The sequence below is a fragment of the Acanthaster planci genome, linkage group LG13 (genome assembly GCF_054643075.1).
Source record: "Acanthaster planci isolate LZ-2023a linkage group LG13, COTS_SCS, whole genome shotgun sequence".
Classification (NCBI taxonomy): domain Eukaryota; kingdom Metazoa; phylum Echinodermata; class Asteroidea; order Valvatida; family Acanthasteridae; genus Acanthaster; species Acanthaster planci.
This window is the reverse complement of record NC_141789.1, coordinates 49,443-73,512: the sequence shown is the minus strand read 5'-3', so window position 1 is coordinate 73,512 and position 24,070 is coordinate 49,443. Positions and strand designations below refer to the sequence as shown.

Below are 24,070 nucleotides of genomic sequence, written 5' to 3'. Positions count from 1 at the left end.
TTATCGTTATTTTAAATTTTTTGTTTCATTATTTCAAAAGATATATTACAGCCCTTGCTGCTTTACCAGTATGCTAATGAGTATTTCAATATTCATGAGCACAACTGTGATGTCATCCCAGGAAAAAACCCTATTGTTACATTGGTTTGTACATGTACCGGTACACAAAAAAGTCCTCCATTTTTGTAGATTTTGATGGAGTAAAATTTCTCTTCCTTGCTGATTCATTATTATTAAAGAAAACATCAATCTTTTTTTAGACATGTTTACAGTAAGTAAATTCTGGATCCACAATTTGAACAGAAAAACCAATGCATTGAACTAGGTCTTCCCTGGACAACGTCCCAGTAACAGCACCCTCAGTTGTCCTGAAAAGCATACACTTTAAGAGTAGAAGGCGCTGATCTCTTATTGGTTTAACTTGATTCATAATACATACATGTACATGTACAAGTACATGTACATGAAGCAGTGACTGGTTTGTTAATACATGTACATGTATGGTACATACCGGAACTGGTAATACAGATTCATATGCAAAAATGATAGAAGCATGTACTGAGTACTGCTATCTTACTACCTACATGTACTAGTCACCAGGTCCACATTTCCAAGTTATAAGAGACACTTTGGCTTTTGAAACCAGAGGTAATTATTGATTTGATTTCAGATCACATTTTCCAATGACTGTATGTACAGTAAACAGCATGTACATGTATTTTACAAACCATTATAAACAGAGCTTACCTGCCACTGTCAACCACCCAGACACATGTTCTGTCTGTATCATATTGCTCCTTCGAGTCATGAATTATGCCACTCTCTGAATCCAACCTGAAAATTATGAAGCAAATACCATGGTTTGAGACAAAAAAAAAGACTTCATGTCCCCCGGTTAATCTCTGGTTTAATTTTCAAATGTAACATAAGATTTTGATTAGTGAATGTAACATCAGATTTTGATTAGTGATGCTGGTCAAACAGTGATGTACACATACAGGTACATATATACTGTGTATTGCTACAAAGCATACGTACACGTACATGTGTGCAGCGGTGTACTGGTACACATACTGTACGTACATGTACATGTAGATGAAATGTCACATCATGCAGCTGCCAGATGACCTACAGGTACACATGTACAAAGAGTCTGATTGAACATGTACTGTATATATGAACATGTTCAATCTACAATGTTTTACCTGGCTACTTCAGAAAGTGGGAGGGGGCATTCCCTACTACCAGTACCCACCGACTGATGCTCATGTTTAATACATGTATACATGTACCGGTACATGCATGTGCATGTACCTACCCCAGGTACATATTATGCACATGTACATGTATCATACTGAAGCTACTGGGACATAAATGTATACATACATGTACATGTAAATTAACACGTCTTCTAGGGTAAGTTTTATCCTAACAAGTCTGTTCAGAATTTCCTAACAAACCTGACAAAAGAAAGTGTCTCTTTAACCCAGGAAAGGCCTCCTCAAGTGTACAGATATCACAGTTGCACACTGATTGCAGGTGATTTGTATGTAGTGTCAGATAATTCATTATTTGTAAAATGACAAAGTGACAAAACCACCATGACGGACTACGAGTCTACTAAAATTATGCACTGTACACGTACATGTACATATATTTGATTACTACAGAGGCAGAAGACGTTTTGATGACTGAATTTGTCACAGTCTATATTTAAGACATGGACACTCTGAATAACACATGTTCTGCTCTCCCGGAACTGTATTTTAAGTTAAACATTTTACACCTTTTGCTATACATGTACTGTACAAACAGTGTCATCTTTACAAGAATTTAAGCAACTTTGGGGTCATCTTTTTATTATTTTCATGAGCAAACAAAATGTACATGAACCGTGAATTAACCACTTGACACCGTACATGTATGACATGTCAACACACACTTTTTCTTATTTGTTCCAAGAAGGACATGTACCGGGTACACTTGTTTAAGAATTTCTTTTTTCATTTCCATGGTTAACTTATTAATGCATTATGCTTGAGCGGGACCAAGCCCAATTACAAGGTTGAAGAATTTGCTGGTAAAAACCCATCCATCAGCTTTTTCAGTAAGAACGGAAGAAAATCTGACATTAACTGGCCATTCATGAATATTATACAATGTGCCAACCCTGTACAAAAGCAATGCTTCCACATACATACATACAAGTATAAAGAGCAAGGTCTAAATATTTTATCAACTGTATAACAGAGTTCATACATGTACATGAACGTTAGTTTAATTTGATGAGCAGACCTAAGGATAAAGTGATTCTTTTTCCCCATGAACTTTACATCATGTACATGGAAGGGGTTTTATTTATTACCATTACCATCAATTTGTACTCTAGTCAGCTCCATGCACACTCTGAGTCATAAGAAAATCATTAAACTGCTTATTGAATTCCTGTTCCAGGCTAAACCTTGCCCATCAGTGAAGGTAGCCAGCCAAATACATGTAAATGGCTAGAAAGCTTTATATTAAAAGGACAAAGGGTACACAGTACTCCAGTATCCGCAGTGGTTTACAAAGGTTATGTTTCGTGCTAAACATGTTAAATGACCTACACAAATTATCAATTGTAGTGCATAACCGTGTTATGCAATACAATATACATTATTTTACAGGACAACACCAGTCATGGCATTGACAACAATGTAGCTACATGTACATGTACAGTGTAGTTACATGTACTTTACTTTTCTCTGTACAAATCAAAAATTCTACTTCAGCCATCAAAAACAGAAAAATCAGTTAAAAAAAAATTATGCACTGTACAATGTACATGTACATCCTCTGACTAATGTCAACTGAAGAAACATGTACATGTACATGTATTGGGCCTACAATGTACGGTACACTGTACATTTCCCAACCAATTTTTTCGGCCTAGAACAACCTGGATTAAAATATCTATAAACTGCATACCAGTACATGTATGTGAGCTTCAGATGAAAATCAATTCATGTTATTCCTGAAGCTTCAAGTCTGAAGAAAATACAAAAATTCCTAAATGTACATAACTTCCATTTTAAAAGATAATAAACAATTTATTTATTCTGTTTTCGGCAAAAATGAAATTTGAGTACTACATGTACATGTGGGTACTGGTAGATGTAACAGCATTTTCGCATAAAATGCAAATGTCAAACTGGGCAAACAACAAAACCAACCACCCATGGGGATGTTATAATCTACATGTACTGGTACTATAAATGCACCTTGTATAACGCTACATGTAACACAATAAGTTATACAATACAGCAAAAGCCAGGACTGGGGATGTTATAATCTACATGTACCGGTACTATGAATGTACATGTACCTTGTATAACACCACATGTAACACAATAAGTTATACAATACAGCAAAAGCTAGGACTTTATAGAGATTTGTGTTTAGAAAACTTTAAGGTCACAGACATAAAGAATGTACCAGTAACATTCATAAAATATACCATACTCTACATGTACATGTACGTGTACACACAATAAACTGTGCACATGTACATTAAGAGTAAAAAGTTGTACACACACAACTTACATAGACATGTACAATAGTACACGTATATGACATGTGCATGTACTGTATGAGGAATGCTTCTGGCCACACTCTTGTAAAATGTACACAACATGTACAGGTACATGTACATGTAAACATACATTCTACATGTACATCACAAGCAGAAATGGCGTTTTGACCTTTATGCATACATACTTGTACATGTACATGTATGTATATGTACACAGGAAAGAGCCCTAGTTTTTAATTGGAGATGAAGTGTTTGTATTTAATAACCATGTGTGAGACTCAGTGGGTGTCTATTACATGTGATTCTTGAGGATCAGAATAGTGGATGTACCACAACATGTACATGTGCCCAGTAGTCAGCACAGTTAACAAAATGACTTGAAGTGACAAGAGATGGTGACATTGATCTGTTGATACATGTACAAGGCAGTATTTGTAAAATGTACATACAGTATGCTGCATACTACACCACTGTGCACTGTACTAAGCCAGTCAACTTCACTGTTCTAATGTCAAAGCGAAAACGTCACAGCTTTTGACATGTTATCCATTTCATTTTATTATACCAGTATGTAGGCCACAAAAAACATGTCAGTTTCTAGTCATTGCGCAAGTCACCATAGACCTGCACACCAGCAAAATAAAAATTTTTTTACATGTATGTGGTATTTATAAATAAATCAATGTCCAAAAGCTGCCAAACTTGCTTACTCAACTGGAAGTTGAACCCTGCTACTGTGTAATTTTAACATGTTCTTGATGGGGTACAGTTGAGTAATATGAATACTGACAGTAAAGGAGTCCCTCTAGTTCCCCATATTGTACATTTAGTCAGGCACTCATTTTCAGATGACGTACATGTACATATGTACGGTAATTTCTGTATTATACATTTACATGTACATGGATATCTGGGAATCACACACACAAGGTGGTCTTATGTCCTTCGTACATGAGCAAGCTGAAAATGCTTTTTAACTGTAAAAAGTACAGGGGCAAATCTGTTTTGTTGGTAGCAGCCAGTGTTACATGTACGTTTGTGTGCAGTTACGATGGATATGGATTATGGCGCATTATACAATGTACGTTATCATTTCCAAAAAAAGCTGTGTCGCCACAACACGTTTGGGGCCAGCTCCTGACTAGAAACTGAAGACTTTTTTGGCTTTAGTCTTGTACTGCTACATATGTACGTACAAGTTTCCAAAAAGCATACTGTTCACGTGTTCATGAGTGTTGGAAAAGGGACTTTTCGATGAATTTGAATATTCTACATGTACAGGTCAATGCAATCAGCACACACTTTGTACTATCAGGCCATAGACAAATCCGTGATTGGTTGTGTTAATGCCCATTACATCAGACATCACAGTGATCATGGTGATGGTAGAAACAGTACATTGTAGACTGGCCAAGGTCCAACAATAGAAGTCCAACAGTGTATGGTTGATGCGATTATTATCACAAACTTGAGGGTGCATAACAGTGCAACCTTGTACCATGCTTGGTTAACAGTAAAGTTAATCATTGTCTAATTTTTATGTCAACAGATATACACTTTCAACCACTTGTACATGTACATGCACAACAAACCATTCACTTCATGGACCGAAGTGCTGTACATGTACCGTACATATGTACAATGCAGAAAACTATTGCAGTATTTCCCAATACCTGATAAATTTTTAAAGTCAAGCTGTATGTACATGTACATGTTTGCAATCCATGTTCCAAATTCCAATCAACATACTGTACTGTACGTGTACACACTGTCCATACATGTGTACATGAGCTACATCCAAATGACTAGTTTACACGTATACAGTACCTGTGCTGCATTGCACGTTAGTCTTGTCTGTGGCACACCATTCACATACTGTACGCAAACATGTAAATTTACGCGTATATTGACACTGTATTCATAATTTCTTTTAATTAATGAACCATCTTAAAAAAAGCAAAGTACAAATGAAACACGTAATGCACACCAACAAAACAAGACAAAAATGTTCTATGACTGAGTTTGCAGTCTTTCTAGCATCTCGCGGCCCCTTACTTTTCTTGCACCTTCGTTTTGCACTGTGTAGCATTAGTGTGCACTTGAAGGTCTGGTTCTTAGACCATCCGATCGGCTGTGCCTGTATCCTATAGCTTTCACCTGACTAAACATTCTGTGTAGCATGTACACCTGTAGCACTGCTACACACACAGGTTCTGTCTTCTTCGGTCTCATTTCTGGCTGGGAATAAAAATGATCAACGGCACAGTACAAGTTAAAGTAAAAAATAGTTAATTTAAGAAATGAAAGGATAAGGATAAATGAATAAGGATAAATGAATGAATGCCACCGCGCTGGTATGGGGATACGTCTGCCCTGCCAACAGGGAGAACCTAACCCTGCTGGCATCGGTGATGTCTCGATCTTTCCCGGGGATAGACGCCTCTAACCCTACTGTACCTACATGTGCAATAAAAGAAAAGTATTCATACCAGACACGGTATCAGCTAAACCTATCTTAAAAAAAAAATTATAAAAAAAATATACATGTACATGTATATACATGTAGACATGAATTAGTTATTTAGGAATTTAATTAAGGAAAAACTTTCCCTGTGAACATGTACCCTAAAATGTTATTTTCATATTAATGCTTAATTACACATCTACATGTACATGTACATGTAAATTTGACTTTTACGCCATTCTGTTGCTTGCTTACATGTACATCTGTACATGTATGACTGATGCCACTGCAGGTACAGTCATGACAGTAGTACATGTAATTGTAAATGGAGATTTCCCCCAGCATTTTTCATTGCATCACAAAAATGTATGACCGTTTCTTGACAAAATCTGCAATTCTTTTGTCATTTTTCATGTTCGCTTTTATTTTGATGTAGCAACAGTGAACTAAAGTACTACTAACTTGCTGTGCAAAGTGAAGTCTGATGGGCATAACCATGTTTGTGCACAAACCTGCAATCGGCATGTATGAAATTTAACTAAAAATCTTGTAAAGCCATTTGCATGTGTATGTTCTAAAATGATGCATCAAAACAATGAACACAAAATCAAGGCAATGAATCAGGAACTAAGCAGTTTGGTTTACTTCATGTATATAATAACCATTTGATACCCTATGCACAAATAATGAGACTAGTCTGAAAAATTTAACTACACGAGCATTGTACGGACAGTTGCAGACAGTTTTAAGATGTCAGTCATCTTTACATTAATCTCAGGATATACATGCATGATTAATGGACAAATGCAGTGCGCAGTTAATGCCCCCCAATCCAACTGTGTGTACAACGCATGTGCAGCCAGTAAGGGCCTGCATTTTCCACCATGAAACAGTTGTTGGTACATGTAGCACTCCCAACCCTCACGATCAACAAGTCTTGTGCCCAGACCATGTACATGTATACATGTAGGCCACTCATGTGTGTCTCTGGAAGGATTATGTTTGCCCCTCTCTGTCCACACATTTGAATGGAGCAGGTGGCAAAACGTTGAAGTGCGTGTGTCCAGCGAAAACGATTGGATTTTGACACACTGTGAACATGGTGAAGTCAAAAATACCACTGACATGACTGAAGCCCCAAAAGTTTGCCTTTGGCATTAAAGAAAGACATTAGGTGGTGAGAAAAGTGTTTTGTGTGACATGTATATGTAGAGTTGTGGAGCGTTAGTGTAACCAATCCCATCAAAAATCAAAAAAGAGGAATACTAACACTCCACTTAGTAGAGCTAGTTTCAGGACATGTTATTGCTTTCAAATTAGTGGTGTCCTTGTGTGGAATTCTTTCCCAATGCAAATGTGTGCATAAATTCACTGTAGATGAATTTTTCTAAGAGTGAGGCTGCTAATGTGTCTTTCTATCAATGATAAAACGTGTTGTGTAGTATACATCTATCCGCGCCCAGAGTTTCACCTGAATTTGTTTCCTTTATTTTAAATCTACAAACATTCACATAAATTCAAAATTTTAAGCTCTGGACAAAATCTTAAGCATAAAATGACGAATCAGCACTAGTATCAAGTCCTGGCTAGGCCGTAACGTGAGACCTAGGCCTTCATGTACTGTACATTTACATGCATGCACCAGTACAAATGGAAATGGTTTAATCATGACATAAGGATCCAATTAACTGCCACTGGCAACTGACACGACTGAACTGAAAATATTTTGAAATGAAGACATTGTCACCATGATGACACCCTCTTATGCCCCTTTTATGTCTTTATAGTTTTCTTTCCTTTTGTAAAAACTTGAGATATTTATGAGTCATGTCTGTGATTTTGTCTCGTCATCCTACCGTGTTCTCCCACCGCAATGATCACATCGGTCGCCCGTCCATCCGTCATCGCATTCACACACACCGTCGTGACTGTCGACGCTACACACTCCACGGTAGCAATCGTCAACAGAACAACTGGACCAACAAAATTCAACCATAAAACACAACACTAGGGACATGAGAATTACACGAAAGCATAACTGTGTCCTAAACTTAGACTTGGCGAAGAGGAATCCCATTAAATATTGGTCTAACATGTTGATTTTGGTAAGAATGTTGAGACAGTTCCTCCACTGAAAACCATCCTTCATGCAGCACACAACTTATGCGTCAGAAAGTGTGGCAGCGCGCATACTGCCTACGATAATGTACATGTAATGTACGTACGTGCGTAATCTTTTTTCTTTTTTTAAAATTATTTCCTGAAGAAAGAGTCTGGACTTCACGTCTGTTTATGGCATACAGTCACGGCGAGGCGGAGACTAGGTTGAAGGTGCAAAGCCTATACTTTTAACCACGTCCGACTTGGCTGCTGCAGCCGGTAACAACATAAAGGCCTACTGGTCGGGATATTGCAGCCGTAGCAGCCAAGTCATCAGGGGCTTACCCATCCGTACTCGGCAGTACGTCGACATCAAGGGCGTCGCCTGCCTGCGGAACTTCAGACCGGGCATTCCGTACGTGGAGTGAACCGAGAAAGGTGTGTCGTAAGGATGGAAAAGACTGACAAACCATACTAGCAGTGGACTGGGGTCAGTTCCAGGCATTTTCGTGGAAAGAAATCTTTCTGTCCATTTTCCCGCTTTTTTCTTTTCTTTCCCATTTTCTTTTTAATGCCCCTCCTTTTTTTAAGGGGCGGGCAGGCGCTCCCTTTCCCCCACAACGATGTTGTAGCTATTCTTATATTTACAATAACAAATTCTTTTGGCAATGCTTATGACGTATATACAAAGGAACCCTCTTCTTTTCAGTTAAAGTTGGGACTTTTAGTCGCAGCCATGGAAGTACACAAAAACTTTTGCCCAAGAGAAAATTGAAAAGACTGAGGAAAGAATGTATTAGATTTCATCGCTTGAAAATAGTTAACTTTCATTGCAAAGCCGTAAACACATTGTCCACGAATACAACTTTCTAGAAAAAGTTATTTATGGTGCCCATCTACTTTTGAAAATTACAGTGCACATTTACATGTAAGCGGCGTTCTCTGCATGCATGCATGTAAAGCAGGCTTTTGTGGATACGCAGCTCAACCTTGATGAAACCGCAGGGGCGAAACCAGGGGGTTGTTGGGGGTCATCTCTCTTGCTGTGACCCCATTCCACCCCAAAATAAAAATAACAATCAGTGAAAATGTAATTTATTGCCGGTCCGCAACAATCGGCAACCCCCCCCCATTGAAAAATTTCTGGATCCGCCTAAGGAGACATTGGTTTGTTTACACTTCTTTCTGAATAGAAAATACGAGACAGTAGTTTTACTTCGATTGACTAATTTTTGGGGACCTAATACACAAAACTACTGGGCAAAATTGATATTTTCGTGGTCCCATTAATATTAGTACGTGGCCAAGATATCCACAGTGCACATCTTTTACCACATGTAGTTTTAAAAAAAAAATTAAAATGATGTACTGTATGTAAACTTAATTTAATTTTGTCATCGGCACAACCAGCGACGCTGTAACTCTGTCTTACAGCTGTCACTTTTCCTGAAAATGGTGGCACTAACTTCCAAGACATCAAAACATTTTATTTTCATTTGCGTTGCAAAGTTATCTGTAGTTGGAAAGAGCAACCCCAAACCAGTATCGTTCTGACTGATGCTCTTGTTGAGCTTCACGGTCACTTTTCATCCAGATATCCAGACATAAATTTCGTCTAAGTCTGTAGAGGGCGCCATAACAAAACCATATGTAGCGCTCGAGACTGCGAGAGAAATGGCGAAGGTCAGTGCTGAGCACGTGTGATAATTTGTCAAATTTTTGTACGGTAACACCACCGTTTCCTTTTCTTCCTCTTTATAAAGATGTAAATCTTCTGATTACTTACCTGTGGCCTACCCTTGCTTTTGTCTCACATGAAGACGCCCATGCAAATGTAGTGAAAAGGCCAAATACAGCACCACCTGAGCTGACCCACAGGTTATCCTGTCGGTGCGGTCGGTCGGTCGGCCTGCCTAAAGTACTACTGGGCGGGATCAGGTCAACTCGGACCCAAACCAACTCGGACCCATTCCAACTCGGACCCATGCCAACTCGGACCCAGGACCAACTCGGACCCACGCTAACTCGGACCCAATACTAACTCGGACCCACCACCATCTCGGACCCACAACCAACTCAGACGCACGCCATTTCGGACCCACCTCGAGTCAATTCGGACCCATTCAGTCTTATGGTTGCATTACACCAAATACGCGCCCGTAGACCGAAATAGCGCCGACTCTTGAACCTCGCAAAGAGGTTGGCCTTCATTTGTTTGGCTGGAAATTCAAGATTATGGCCAGATTGATCACTTTTCGTTTCAATTTTATGAACTTTTTTATTCGCCTTTTCCCGAAGATACCCCCCTTATAGTTGTAAAACTATGCGCTCATATGAATGTAGCCATCTGCATCTATCCAAAATAGGTCCGCATTGTGGGGCTTTTTGTGAAAGAAATACTCTGAACCGGAAACTAAATTCGAGATTTATATAAATGATTCTATGATCCCTCGTGATTATGGCACGTCTTATTGCAGAAAATAAGAAACCGTGGGATCGCAAAATATTAATAATGAGCTCGCGAGCAGACATACGACGCTTCAAAACCGTCTCTAAGTTTAAGCCAATAGGAAATATTCCACATTTTTATTTTAAAATGATTTGATTTGTGTTGTTCGAAATTACCAACCTATTTGAGTTATTTCAAGAGTCAGTTTAGGCCTGAATGGATGAATTCCTCCATCTGCCTAAATTTTGCCGGTATTGGGGGGGGGAAATGGGGCGAGGTGGAGATGTAAGACTTGCCAGGCCAAAAAAAATTGAAAAGTGAGGTGGGGGATAACACCATTAGACACTATTAAAGGTCAATGTTCGTGACATTGATATTTATCTGCAGTATCTGTTGTACGTATGCAGCATATCTTATGTACATCAGAAGGCCTATCTGTGGCTTTTTATTGCAACAAAAACTTTGGGGGCTGTTTGGTGAAAGTTCATTCGATTTCTGCTGGAGTGCCAAAAAAACTTCGGAGAAAGGGCGTCAATGACATGGTACTGTCAATCACACTCCAAAAGCTGCTCCCATTGGTTGTCCCAAGCTCCCACTCCCCGATCATAGGGTTTCAAGAATGGAAGGTGACAAAATTAGTGTTTGTGGTTAATCACGCCGGTACCTCGGAAGCTAATACCTGATTCAGATTCCAGATTACAAGCGGCAGATAGGACATCAAAGGAAATGTGCCTCCATAAAAATATGACGCTCGTCGGTTACTTATCACTTGTTCCAAGACATCACTGATATCGAATCTAGTCCTGTACGGTTTTTAACCACCATGCCTGTTCAAACTCGAAAACAGAAAAATTCTGGGAAGCCTGTGCCACTGTTTCCATGCATAATGTGTAGAGAGGACGTTAAATCTAGGCAGCATGCAGTGCAAAAGTGTCATTTACCAAATGCTAAAATGTAAAAGTGGACAAAATAAACATTTTCAACAAGTTAATCACCCTCCTGGGGTTGGGTCCGAGTTGACTTAGGGTGGGTCCGAGTTGGTTGTGGGTCCGAGTTAGTATTGTGTCCGAGTTGGTTGTGGGTCCGAGTTGGTCGTGGGTCCGGGTTAGTACTGGGGCCGAGTTGGCATTGTTCGGAGTTGGCATGGGTCTGAGTTGGTATGGGTCCGAGTTGGTTTGGGTCCGAGTTGACTCGAAACCTATTGGGCCTAGTTGGCTTACCAGTAGCAGGCCAGTAGTGCAATTTAGTAGTACATGATGTACACATGTACATCCTTGTACAGCCTTGTAAGTTGCAGGGCTATGTACTGTACACTAGCTGACTAGGCTATGGCATACGGGCGACGTGACTGTCGTTTAATATGCCCCAGCTGTGATGATTACTGCGTCCGTTCCAACTAGTCCCAATTACTAGTGCCGCAGTTGGGCTCGCCCAAGCCCCAACTATTGGCTGATCTCTCTAGAAAATTTCACAATCTTCTTTGAGTTAATCAATATGTTTATGCAGCTAACCATCTGGCCATGGAGGTAGAAAGCTAACACATGACATAATTCATCTAAAATCAAAGGCCTAGGCCAACTTTTTTTTCAGACCTAGACCTATAAAAACTTGCTTCTGCATGGACGAGTTGCTAATGAAAACAAACTGACTTTAGCTCACTGCACTGCACTATAGTATAGTTGGGCTGGCCCAACTATAATAAGCACCATAGTTAAGAAATGTAGTTGGGACTGATGTTGTAGTTGGGGCGTAACAGTGTTACTGGCATTTGGACATAGTGTGGCGATAGTAGACAATGTCCATATGTTAAAAAGGGCTTAATATTACTTGTAGCATGCATTGGTGTCCTGGTGCACCAGATATAGTGTAGGCTGTACCGGTCTTCCTTCTTCCATGGCTGGCTATAATGTACAATGTACTGCGCCACGAGCCATACTCAAGTACATGTGATATTGTGTTGAAAATGTCAGGTAATTGAAAGCTGAGATTTTTCTCAAAAACTATCAGCCTGATTGAATGTCTAAAAACTGTGGAGGTTATGAATTGCTGGTGCCTTGGAGGCTGTTCTTTGTTAATTTTATTTATCCGTTAGTTATAATGAATGCACAAAAGGTGTCAACCTACTTGAGTCAGCCGGGAGTACAGGCAATAGGAGATTTTTGTTTTGTTTTTGTTGCAAGTGTGTCATCTTTCCAACAAGTTAAAATGTGGTTCTCAAACCTCATAGTTTAAATCTTTTCCAAAATGATAGTGCTAAAAGACAAAGAGGTGGTCTCTGGTTTCTAGAAGTATGAGACTCCTTTGAGTATTTAAAGGTGTATACTAAGCTGGAGGTTTTCCAGTACATTGCAGGTGTGGATTGGAGGGGGATCAACCTCCCCCCCGACTTTGAGACAAAAAGTACCAAAAATGGGAAAATAACCCCCCAAAAAATCACTAAAGTAAGTGCAGCAATACCATTATAAACAACATATGCTATGTAATGTTTCATCATCATTTCCTATTGTCCACAAAAATGAGACATTAAAACAAAATCTCCGGCCTGACCCCTCCCCTGGAAATATCCTTGGATTGGCCTCTGCGTTGTACACAAGACAACTTCTTTCACCATTCAGTAATGACATGATAAATAAACCCAGTGAAATATTTGCATGATTGAACTACGTATTGTGTATCTTGTGTTGAATTTTGTTTTTTAGAAAAGAGGAAATACAGGCCAAAATGTACACAAGATGAAAGTCAGTGTCACAAAGCTGTCAAACAGACACTCCAGTAAGTCATCATTGACAAAGCGTTCCAAAATCCTGGGTAAAAGCATTAAGAGTGGTCCAGGGAAGAAGCCACCAAAAGGATTTTGGAATAGAGCTAGCCATGCAGCAGGTGTGAAGGCTGGAGTCATCAAGGAAAAGAAACCCCAAAGGCATGTACACAGATCAAAACAAGAGGAGACCGACATGTCAAAGGTTATAAAGGATGAAGAATTGGAAGAAGATGAAGAGGAAGAAGATGCAACAGAGGATTTCACTGGAGAAGATTTAGAATACATCCAGTCAATGGGATTTGGTGAAAACTTTCTCTCAGGCGTTAATGACAGGTAAGCAAAATATTAACGTTTTGCAAGATGACTCTTTTTACCATTATATTTCAGCTTTCTGCTGTAATACATGTACAACCCTTTAATAACTAATATGAGATTAATTTGTGTGGGGATATGGAAGGCTATCCATTCATTTCCAAGGAAACAAGCTTGAAACTGCATGTACATGTAGTTCAGAACAGACATTATTGTTGCATTAATGTACCTGTATTAACATGCAGTAAAATTCTAACATACATGCATGTACATATATTCACAGTCTCAGTATAAGGATTTATAACATACATTTATTCATTTCAGTGAACCTCCCAGCTCACAGAAGTGTAATAAAAGAAAGAGAGTTAATCCTGACAATGAGCTGAAGCCATATGAAATGACACCCAGGTCCTTACCCTTGGCAAGAGGGGATCCACCTCAAAAAATGAAACAGTTGTTACCCATCAAGCATTCGAAGGGTTTTGAGTTCAGATGGGAGGAAGCAAAGGATGAAGAAGACAAAGAAAGAGTGACTGAAGATGATGATATCATCCAAGATATTGACATGAAGGCTCAAGGTAAACGAAAAGAGTCTTGTACCCGCATGCATTCATGCAACTTGGTGAATTTAGGGGCTTACAGATTTCCCCAAATGCCAGTCAATTAATACTTCTAAAAAAGAGTTACATTTTGTCTCATTTTCCTGTAATTATTTCCAGCAGATGTTGTAGAAGAGAAGCCAGTTTTGCCAGCTCTGAGCACAGTGGAACTATTCACGTTACGAGAGAGGAAGTTAGCACAAAGAAAACAAAGGATTGCTAGCTTGTCCCATGCTGTACTGACAGATCCAGAACAAAATGTTAGTCTTTCATTACGAAAAGGAACTGTTAGTGAGGTGTAGGAATCATTTCTAACTTTCAATCCAATGAATTGGAAGGTAGAAATATGAGATTCTACCAACATTATTGGATGTACACGTACGTGTACATTTCATTTGTATGTTTTTGACGGAATCATGGAAGTCTTGATGTGAGTGCTGTAGGTCTTAAGTCCTTTGTGTGATGACCGTTTTGTCCCCAACAGATAAATAAATTGAAGGATCTACGGTTGATGCTTGAGGAGAAAGAACGGGATGTCATTGTGACCGTCCAGAAGCTCGTTATGGTGTCACTTGTTGAAGTCTTCAAAGACATTGTTCCTGGTTATCGCATACGAGAATGGGGAGAGAAGGCAAAAGCTGTTGAGGTAAATGGGTGTGTAGATTGCTAAGTTAGGGAACCATGTGCTAGTATTGCCGCTGTTGAGGTGAATGGACATGTAGATTGCTAAGTGAGGGAACCATGTGCTAGTATTGCCGCTGTTGAGGTGAATGGGGGTGTAGATTGCTAAGTGAGGGCACCATGTGCTAGTATTGCCACAGTGTCTTGCCTTGAATGAATTCAGTAGATTTGTTCACATTCATTCAGCAGGTGGTTGGATGTGCTGTTTGTGTTATTGGAATGTAAATCATGTTGATAATTTATTGAGCTTATTGTTTTAGCCATTGGTGTAATGTAATGAAGTGCTTGTATCCAAACAGCAGCCTTCCTGCAAAACTCAATATCCGGTACCTAACATTGTGTATTGTTGCACGTAATACACTGTATTCCTACAGCTGAGTAAAGAAGTAAAGAAGAAGCGTGATTTTGAGGAAGGGCTACTGAAACAGTACAAAGCCTACCTGTCATTCTTGGAAAAACTTTCCAGAGGTAGGGTACATGTATAAACTGTATTAACAAGATTTTTTGGTATAATTTGTAGTTGTGTCTTGATATCGTTTTTCTTCATATGATTTGACATTTAAATGCTGCCGTCTCAAAGGGAATCATTCCTGTAAATTTCTTGGAGTTGACCTTACTTTGCAATCACCTGATCAGTACTAGAGTAAAGCTGTACCACTGGTGACTGCTTTATGTAAAACATTGTTCATTTGCATTACAACTGTCTTTTTGTTTTAAAACAGGCCATAAAAAGTCAAAGAAGCAAATCAGAAAAGAGCAAGAGGGCAAGTTGACCTTTGACCTTCCCGATGGTGCTAAACGGAGTCTTTCAGAAGTTGCAGTACGATGTTTATGTACCCTCATGACAAGCTTGCATCATTTCAACTATCGCACTAACATCATTAATGTTGTTGTTTCATTATTGACAAGTGAGAATGAAGAGGTAAGTTTTAAGTCTTGAGTCTTGATTACATTTTGGTCACATTACAACGAATGACAGTTGCTAATATGACATTTGGTTTACCATCTTGTGGGATAGTACAATGCAAAGTTTTAATCAATATCACCATTTAGAAAACATGAATTAACCTTCATATGTTACATCCATTTAACTTGAGGTGTAAGTTGTAACTCATCATCTGCACTACTGATCTCTTTTTGTTCAGTTTAATTTTAATTGTATTCTGGAGTCATGCTGATACCAGTTCGAATTATTTTTGACTCGACAGATATGCAACACATGTTGTCTAAATATTCGTCAGTTGTTTAAGACTGATCACCTTGGAGAAGCTGTGCTTGATGCAGTTCGCTTTATCAGTCGACTGGTTCGCAGTCACAACTACAGTGTATCTCCAAAAGTATGTCCCCTAACTAGCATGGGCTTGACTTTTTCTGGATTCATTGGTTTTGCTAAAAGAAATATTTCAATGGTACTTGTCATCTTTTTTCATAATGATTTTCAGTATCATTAAATTCCTTTTATGAATTGTAATTGTGTATAACATCTTTTTTGTGTTAGATTATGAACACGTTCCTGTCACTCAAGATCAAAGATGTTGCTTTACCTGAAGAAGAAGAGAAGAAGAAGAAACTGATTGAAAAGAGAGAGAAACTGAAAAAGATGTCCCGATCACAACGGAAGGTTGGTCAATAATAGGGGAAGATGTCATAAAATATTTTAAGTCGTGATTTGGTAAGAAGTAATCATGATGTGGGATGAAGATAGTCTTGTATTTGTAAAGTATGATGCAGTTCTGATCATTGAATGCACTTATTTACTACCTCAGCATCAAAAACGTCTTGTGGAGGTTGAGAAGGAGCTACAGGCAACTGAGGCATCCGAAAACAAAAATAAAAGGAAAAAGCTGGTAAGTAACGTACATGATTGGTATGTGGTACCTGTGCAAATGTTTTTTGCTAAAGTGCAAATGTGGTTAAATTTCCCTTCATATTATAAATTGGTCTGAAAGCAGCCACACAAAGAGTCATCAAAGACCACTCAAAGTCCATGATAATTTTTAATTGGTTTTTTTGAAGTTAGCGGACAAGTTCTGTCACTTCAGCCTGACAACAAACACCCCGTATCTGTTTGACTGAATGAGATGTATCTGCTCCATATTTGATTACATGTATTTGAATAGTGTCTTGAATAATTTATGTCTTTGATCAGCACACAGAAATCATCCAGTCTGTATTTGCAACCTACTTCCGTATCCTGAAGAAGGCCAGCAACTCTGTTCTGCTGTCATCAGTCCTGGAAGGACTGTCAAAATTTGCTCATCTTATCAATATTGATTTCTTTGATGATTTGGTGAAAGTCTTGTACACACTGATAGACTCAGGGGTAAGTGGATAACAACTCTCAAATTAACTTTTGTGAGATTGAGTTTCTGCTTTGAGCATTTCTCTATTGACACACCTTAATCAAGAACGGTTCCTTTAATGCTCTGTAGTGAAACAACCTCTTATATCGAAACGTGAATAGAGACAAGAATGGGTAAATGTGTAAATAGCTTAGATGAGACAGTAATAGTTATTGAGAATGACGACTCTTTGATGTTGGATACACCATCGGACAGCACAAACATTTGTGAATAAAGTAGGCATGGTGTGGTATTTAACTGGTACTAAAATACTCTTAGTGATATTGATCATCTTTGCATATATGCAGTGCTGGAGGATGTGTGGGTCATTTTGTGTGAGTTAACTTAGATCACTTTTTGTTCAATGATGTCTTAGCCTTCACTATATTGTGCACACGGCTCAGTGCATAATTAGTGGTTTGATTATTGAATGGAGTACATTTTGGTTTAAAAGCAGACCTGTGCACAAATTACACTTGTGCATTGTCGGCAACATTGTTCACACCAAAACATACTTGTACATGTACTTATTTTGCTGAAGAAATCTTGGCTTTTAATTATTGTTTTAATTATTTTTTTTGGTTGATGTCATTGAGTTACACAATTTTTGACTCAGTTTATTGGATTAAGTTGAATTATACCAAGTAGGATGCTTTGTTCTTCATTTTTTTTACAGGATTTGACGTATCGAGACAGTCTGCATTGTGTTTTGACAGCTTTTCTAATTTTGTCTGGTCAAGGGGATGTTCTCAACATTGACCCAACAAAGTTCTACACATTGCTGTATGTCACAATGCCACAAGTGCATGCAGGTAAATGCAATTTCATGGGGGTGAGGCCCAGCAAACATGAGTTGAACAAAAAGATGTGCTTAACTTTGGTCTAGTATTTGCTGATTTAGAATCAAAAGATGCTATCTAGCTCTCTGAACAAATGAGGGTTCTGGTTTGGTTAGCAAGTCAAGGGCACGTACATTTTATGAGTTTGTGATTAATGCCCATTCATGTAAAAGAACCAGTGTTTTCACACCAGAATGTGGAACAGGTTTAGCTTGTCTATAATAATTCTTGACTTAATTGATAAGATAGAGCAGGTTTTGTACTGCATGTACATGTAAATGACTTCACACTTGTGGCTGTTGCTGTGAATAGCAGTGTGAACATAAGCAAATGTGGTAGATAACACCTCAGCTCAGATTTGTTAGTCCATAGGATCAAATGGAACATATGCTTTAAGTCATTTGTTGGGTAAATCTTAGGTGAAAGCTGTGCTGATGCCAAATTGATTCTGGATTGCATTGATGCAATGATCATCAAGAGACACAAACAAGTCACCTTTCAAAGAGTCTTAGCCTTCTTGAAACGACTTGCTACGCTCTCGCTTCAGATGATGCCCAATGGAATTCTAGGATATGGCTGTGCTGTAAGAGATATTATGAAGGTAAACTTGATTTGACAGTTAAAGAAATGAACATCTACAACAGATTAGTATTAAAATTAAAAAAATTAGTATTATACCTGCAGTATTTCTAAATAGTCTTTATGTCAATCTGCAGATTTCAGTAACAATCTCACTTGTCCATTGACTGTAATTCTATCAGAAACTGCCTATTTTGTACCTCGTCTTTGCAGTGGTATCCTAAGAGTGACTTGCTCCTAGATAGTGAAAGTTTTGGGAGTGGTACATTCCTACCAGAGTTACCTGAAGCAGAGCACTGTAATGCTCAGAGCACTGCATTGTGGGAACTTCATCTACTTAAGGTCCGTGTTTATGTACTTGCTATCATTGCTCTGTAGTTGTTATTTATGTGTAGTTGTGGCTTCTGTAATACTCTAAAGCATTGAGATAGATATGATCTCTTGCCAAACTTTCAGTAATAATTACTGTTTGATAATAAATTATCTGTGGAGATTGTTTGAATGTAAATGATTGGCAGGCAAAGATTATGAAAATGTATTGTGTCCTTGAATTGACATGAATTGAAATTTGAAATCCCTCTGTGAAAGCCAAATCTGTGTATACTCCATTTCAGAGACATTATCATCCTACAGTCAAGGCGTATTCTGATCATCTATCTAAGGGCAGCCCATTAATGGGGGCTGGTACGATTCCTGTTGATGTATCCAGATTGTAAGATTGGCTTCTTCATTTTCTTATCAGTAGATGTTTACTTTGTGATATATTTTAGTAAATGAAGTAAACCAGCACAGTGAAATAGCTCTCTAGCTCTTTAAACCCTAACCCCCTTGGCCCTTTTTTTGCTAGGGACCCTCCTAAATCCTCCAGAATCCTCCAATTTGGGGGGTGAAAAACTTGGATTCTCCTTCAATCCTCCAAAATTTGTTGAAAATGTTACTTGGAGGTGTACCTCAATCCTTCAAAAGCCTCCGGCAATTCCTGTCATTATGTTGAGGCAGTGCGAATGACATTCTTGAGCAGTGCCGTTAATTCAAAAGAAATGTCGGGCTGAATTTATGCGTGACTATGCAAAACAACACAAGGTCTAACCCACAACCTTCATGCATGGCATACTTCGCAATAAGCCATGAACGTTTGCCATTCACCCTCAATCCTCCAAAATCCTCCAAAACCACCCGAAAGATTTGGGATGAGGAGGGTTAGGCTTAACAACTGCTTGTCTGAAACAAGTATACACACTTTTATACATGTAGCTGATCTTTTTTGTGTCTGGTTTCTTTTAGTTAGGAAGAATAGGCTATTTTGGCCAAATGTTGAGACAATAGAGTCAAATGGTTAACACTTATAAGTTCATATAATTTGTTCTAAAGGTCTGCACAGAAGATCTGGAAGGAGTTTAACCCAGACCAGATGACCTTTAACCCTCCTATTGACACAAGAAGAAATAAGCAAAAAAATGTGGTAAGCACCATTACTGTATCAGTTTTTTTTCCTGTGATCCACGCATCATTTGAGTTGGCGCTCAGTAAGGGGACTTCTATGGACTGTTTACAGTTGATGGTATGTAAGAAGTACATGTATATCCCAGGATACTGAAAGGAAAGATTTCTGCCAATTGGCATGCCTGAGTTTAACCATGAAAATTATTTGATGCAGGTAAAGATTCCCCAATGCCTCAGTAATCATGATACTAAAATGCCATAATACAAAATCTGAGCATAATGATACAAAACTATGTAATCGCAGTGCTAATAGGGCTAATACGCCTGAATTAGAGATAAAGTTGGACAGTGAAGTTTACTATTAACATGTGAAACTGTCAGATGTCAATTTCTATGTTGCAGTTGTACATGGCACTCATATCAAAAAAGTAAAAATGTGATATGGTTTAAATTTTTCCCATAAGCCATACTCTACATGCAGAAATCTTGTGCATGGTAATACACATTACATATACATATTGTATTGCAAGCCATGTGTATCATATTATGAGCCAGCGGTTTCATTACACCCGTAATACATGTACATTTATATAGTATCTGATAACTGCTTGGAGGAAGAACAACTGATCTTAATTTGTCTTGTTTACGCTCTTGTATTTTCAGGTTCTCAAAGACTCTAATTCAGACTATATTCAGGAGGACTTAGGGGAACTGATCTCTCAGACAACTGCTTCCACATCAGAGATATGTGACATAAATGGCTGTCTCACTGACAAGATATTGTCAAATCTGCTCTCAAACCTTGAAGATTCAGACGTATGTCTGAAGAGGAAACACCGTAGACGAGTGGAACAAATACCAAGGAAAAGAAAATCCAACTACTATGAAGTTAAAAGTTAGCTTGGAAAGAAACCCAGAAGAGTTGAAGAGATAAGACTGAAATTTTCCAGTATATCCATCAATTTATTATACCAGTGAAAATATCACCTGTCACGTCAAATATTGATAAAACAGTTAAGTTCTAATTATGAAACCACTTTTTGTTACAGTATGTGGCCTGGTTTATTGTACTTTTGAATTTTTTTTCTGGTTGCAATTACATGTACTGTACTCAAATTAGTCACTGTTCAAGTCTTAGACAAATTGATACATGTAATACAAGGTACCTGTTATTACAAGGCAATTCAAGTTCCAAGGACCTTGTTATAAATGTTCCACCGTATCCTGTTTTTGTTTCACCCTTATTATGCAAGTCTGTTTTTTAAATAAGTGCTGACTTCACAGGGACTTTTTCATTTCAAGTTATTTAACCCCAGCTCCTAAGTAGGCCGTTTGCTTGGATGCAGTCTCTGTCATGAAAGATTTTGCAACCGTCTCCTTTTATAAATTGGGTACAGCCTCAAACTTTCATTGTTTCTAGCACGTTCCCGTGTTGATGACTGCTGCTTCAAATCCTTTGGAATCTTCCAGCAATTTCTGTCAGTACATCAAGGTGTTTGCAAAGAATATCCTATTGTAGGTTTGAATTAAAGAATGTATTCATGCATAACCTAGTCCAGCTGAAGACCTTGAAATGATGATCCTTCAAAGTAACCACACATTTTTACTCCATCTGTACCTGCCTACAGCCTCAATCTTTCAAAATTCTCCACTTTTGCTGGGGGACTTTTGAGGATTTAGGAAGTATATGTACTTTTCCCTCCGGATACATACCTTTAACTAAGTTGCTGAATTCAATTCCTTCTTATGGCATTAACATATCCTTAAAATCCTACAACACTTTTGTGGTTAAAATGTTTTAACGCAAAAAACAGCTGCTGTTTTAATTGATGATGCAAATTGGAAAGGCTCAAGGGATGTTGTAATTCTAAGTACAACTCAGTATGCTGAAAATGTTGCATGCAAAGTGTAGTTGCTCACTTATGCAATAAATTCATGTAATCGTGTCAGAAGACAGGTCATGTAACTTTTTATCAGTATAAGTACTTGTACAAATGCACTTTAACATTTAAAGTACATGCAAATTTCTGCTTGGGAGAATCTAATAACCATGGAATAAAGGCAATATAAAATACCACTCTGTTGGTAAAATAAAGTGTACACACTGTACATGAAAGGTAGCAAATACACAGAAATAGACAAAGTAAACGAAGTTTGAAGCTTCATGACCCCTTGAATAACTAAAATTACCGACAATGAAATGTGCCACAAAAATTTAAAGACAAATTTACAACAATTCAAAGTTTCAATTGTTTCATATTGTGGCAGACCACTGTCACATATTCCCTAAAAGCAACAAAATGGCATTCATGATCACTTCTATTCATGAACATGAGCATTAAGAAATTTGAAAATATGACTTCCATCCCTCATTTATCCCTGTATTTTCCACTGTCCTTTATTTCTTTCAATTCGTCAATGAGTTTCTCTGTCAGCTTGGGTAACCGTGGTGTCCTGGGTTCACTCAGTGTTGGATTCTGACTCGGGAAGGTTTCTATATTCAACTCTGTTGGCTTATTATAGAATGGATGCCAGTATCCTTGTATACTGGGATTGTCCGTATGCCACTGTTTACGGATTCGCACAATATCCAGTCCTGATTGCGTTCGTAGAAGCTCAATTTCCTTTATGATGTCTTCTCTTGAGAGGTTGTTCAAGTCCACTTTTCTCTTAGTGCCATTCACTGCAACATAAAAAACCCAAACATTGGAACTTCTAAAAACTGCTGAATACAGTACTGAAAAGCAATGCAACATGAACAATACAGTGAGGTCAATACATGTATATCACACTCTTTCTCAAAGATCAGTTCCCAGCACTGAATAACAAGCAAATAAATGAAATAAATCAATTAATAAAGTGAATCATCAATCAAATGAAAGTAAGTCAACTAAACAAGTAAATACATGTAAGTGAGCTGATTAACCCCAACCCCCTAGGTATCAAATTGAAATTGGAGGATTGAGGACTGTTGGGATTAAAGATGAATTTCTCATCAAACAGAGTGTAAAGACTTCCAATGGAAGTGCCATAGAACTTAGGACGCAAGACAGGTAATGTGGATGGTGATTTAGAGTCAAGGTGCATGTGCCTGGAACTATGTACATGTACACATGACATCTAGGACAGGACAGATGCATTTCTAGAAACAGAATCAATTAACGGTACAAGTTACAAAATGCAATTACTGTAATTACATGTACATGTACTTACAGAACTCAGCAACAACTTTTGGATAAGTGTACTTCGAGTGAGGTGTGACATATAAGACTACTTGTGGATTCTTTTCTGCAAATGGAACAATATCTTGTTCAACAAAATCCCTGAAATGAAAAACACAAAATACATTTACATGTAGGATGATGTTGTAACCTTTACTTCAAACATTAGACAAAAATTGTTAGAGCAACCATAATCCTGTGTGCATGTTAATCCACATCACTCTACTATGGATAGTGTAACTAAACACTCCACTGCCCCATCAAGTATTTTGAACTCTAACGACGTTACACTATCAATCATGAAAAAGCACAAACTAGGGATAGGGCACGGAAGTGGACATGGTGGAAGGATGGATTTGTAAATTGTGTCATGTACATGTACTGTGGCGCATGCCATGACTGTGTACACGGGGAAACCTGTACACGTACTGTACCTGACTCCTTTGGCACTCCCAGCCGTCTTACTGAACTGCAGGGTCAGTCTCTGCAATTGACAAACATAGCGTCCAATTCCATTCTGTAAAACACTTCGCAAAAATGCACTAGGACTTGACATGATGTGTATAAAGCCTGTTATTTTTTCTCAACCAAGCATAATTAACCGTCTTGTACGGGTGAACATACACCGTAGGCCCGGCTCATGAACGATTGTGCATCGATCAAGTGTACGTAGGGCACGTGACGGAAACCGTTCACGTGTACCATAATT

General features: G+C 38.4%; 3 protein-coding genes across 6 annotated transcripts in view; 1 reads left to right on the top strand and 2 right to left on the bottom strand.

Moving 5' to 3' along the window:
• Positions 1 to 8,223, bottom strand: part of LOC110990009 (attractin-like) — a 29,782-nt gene extending 21,559 nt beyond the window's left edge. For all 3 annotated transcript variants that reach the window (XM_022254761.2, XM_022254762.2, XM_022254763.2), the window contains exons 1-2: positions 7,892 to 8,223; positions 748 to 834 (exon numbers count right to left, since the gene is read on the bottom strand). In XM_022254761.2, coding sequence (XP_022110453.2) covers positions 748 to 834; positions 7,892 to 8,184 — 380 coding nt within the window. In that variant the 5' untranslated portion in view covers positions 8,185 to 8,223. The remainder of the gene's footprint in view (positions 1 to 747; positions 835 to 7,891) is intronic.
• A 1,510-nt stretch (positions 8,224 to 9,733) lies between these two features.
• noc3l (NOC3 like DNA replication regulator) lies at positions 9,734 to 22,094 on the top strand. 2 transcript variants are annotated; one of them, XM_022254778.2, is made up of 17 exons: positions 9,734 to 9,818; positions 13,284 to 13,678; positions 13,982 to 14,235; positions 14,380 to 14,516; positions 14,741 to 14,902; positions 15,312 to 15,405; positions 15,660 to 15,859; positions 16,146 to 16,274; positions 16,436 to 16,558; positions 16,704 to 16,784; positions 17,087 to 17,260; positions 17,956 to 18,091; positions 18,538 to 18,719; positions 18,911 to 19,039; positions 19,312 to 19,409; positions 20,069 to 20,159; positions 20,804 to 22,094. In XM_022254778.2, the coding sequence occupies exons 1-17, from the start codon at positions 9,810 to 9,812 to the stop codon at positions 21,038 to 21,040; spliced, it is 2,631 nt and encodes an 876-aa protein (XP_022110470.2). In that variant the 5' UTR covers positions 9,734 to 9,809; the 3' UTR covers positions 21,041 to 22,094. The 2 variants fall into 2 exon arrangements, with proteins under 2 accessions (XP_022110470.2, XP_022110469.2); XM_022254777.2 differs by having other exon boundaries at positions 14,377 to 14,516.
• mrpl43 (mitochondrial ribosomal protein L43) lies at positions 21,078 to 24,041 on the bottom strand. The gene is made up of 3 exons (XM_022254785.2): positions 23,796 to 24,041; positions 23,354 to 23,463; positions 21,078 to 22,823 (listed from the first exon to the last, which is right to left on the bottom strand). The coding sequence occupies exons 1-3, from the start codon at positions 23,915 to 23,917 to the stop codon at positions 22,510 to 22,512; spliced, it is 546 nt and encodes a 181-aa protein (XP_022110477.1). The 5' UTR covers positions 23,918 to 24,041; the 3' UTR covers positions 21,078 to 22,509.
• Between the last annotated feature and the right edge of the window lie 29 nt (positions 24,042 to 24,070).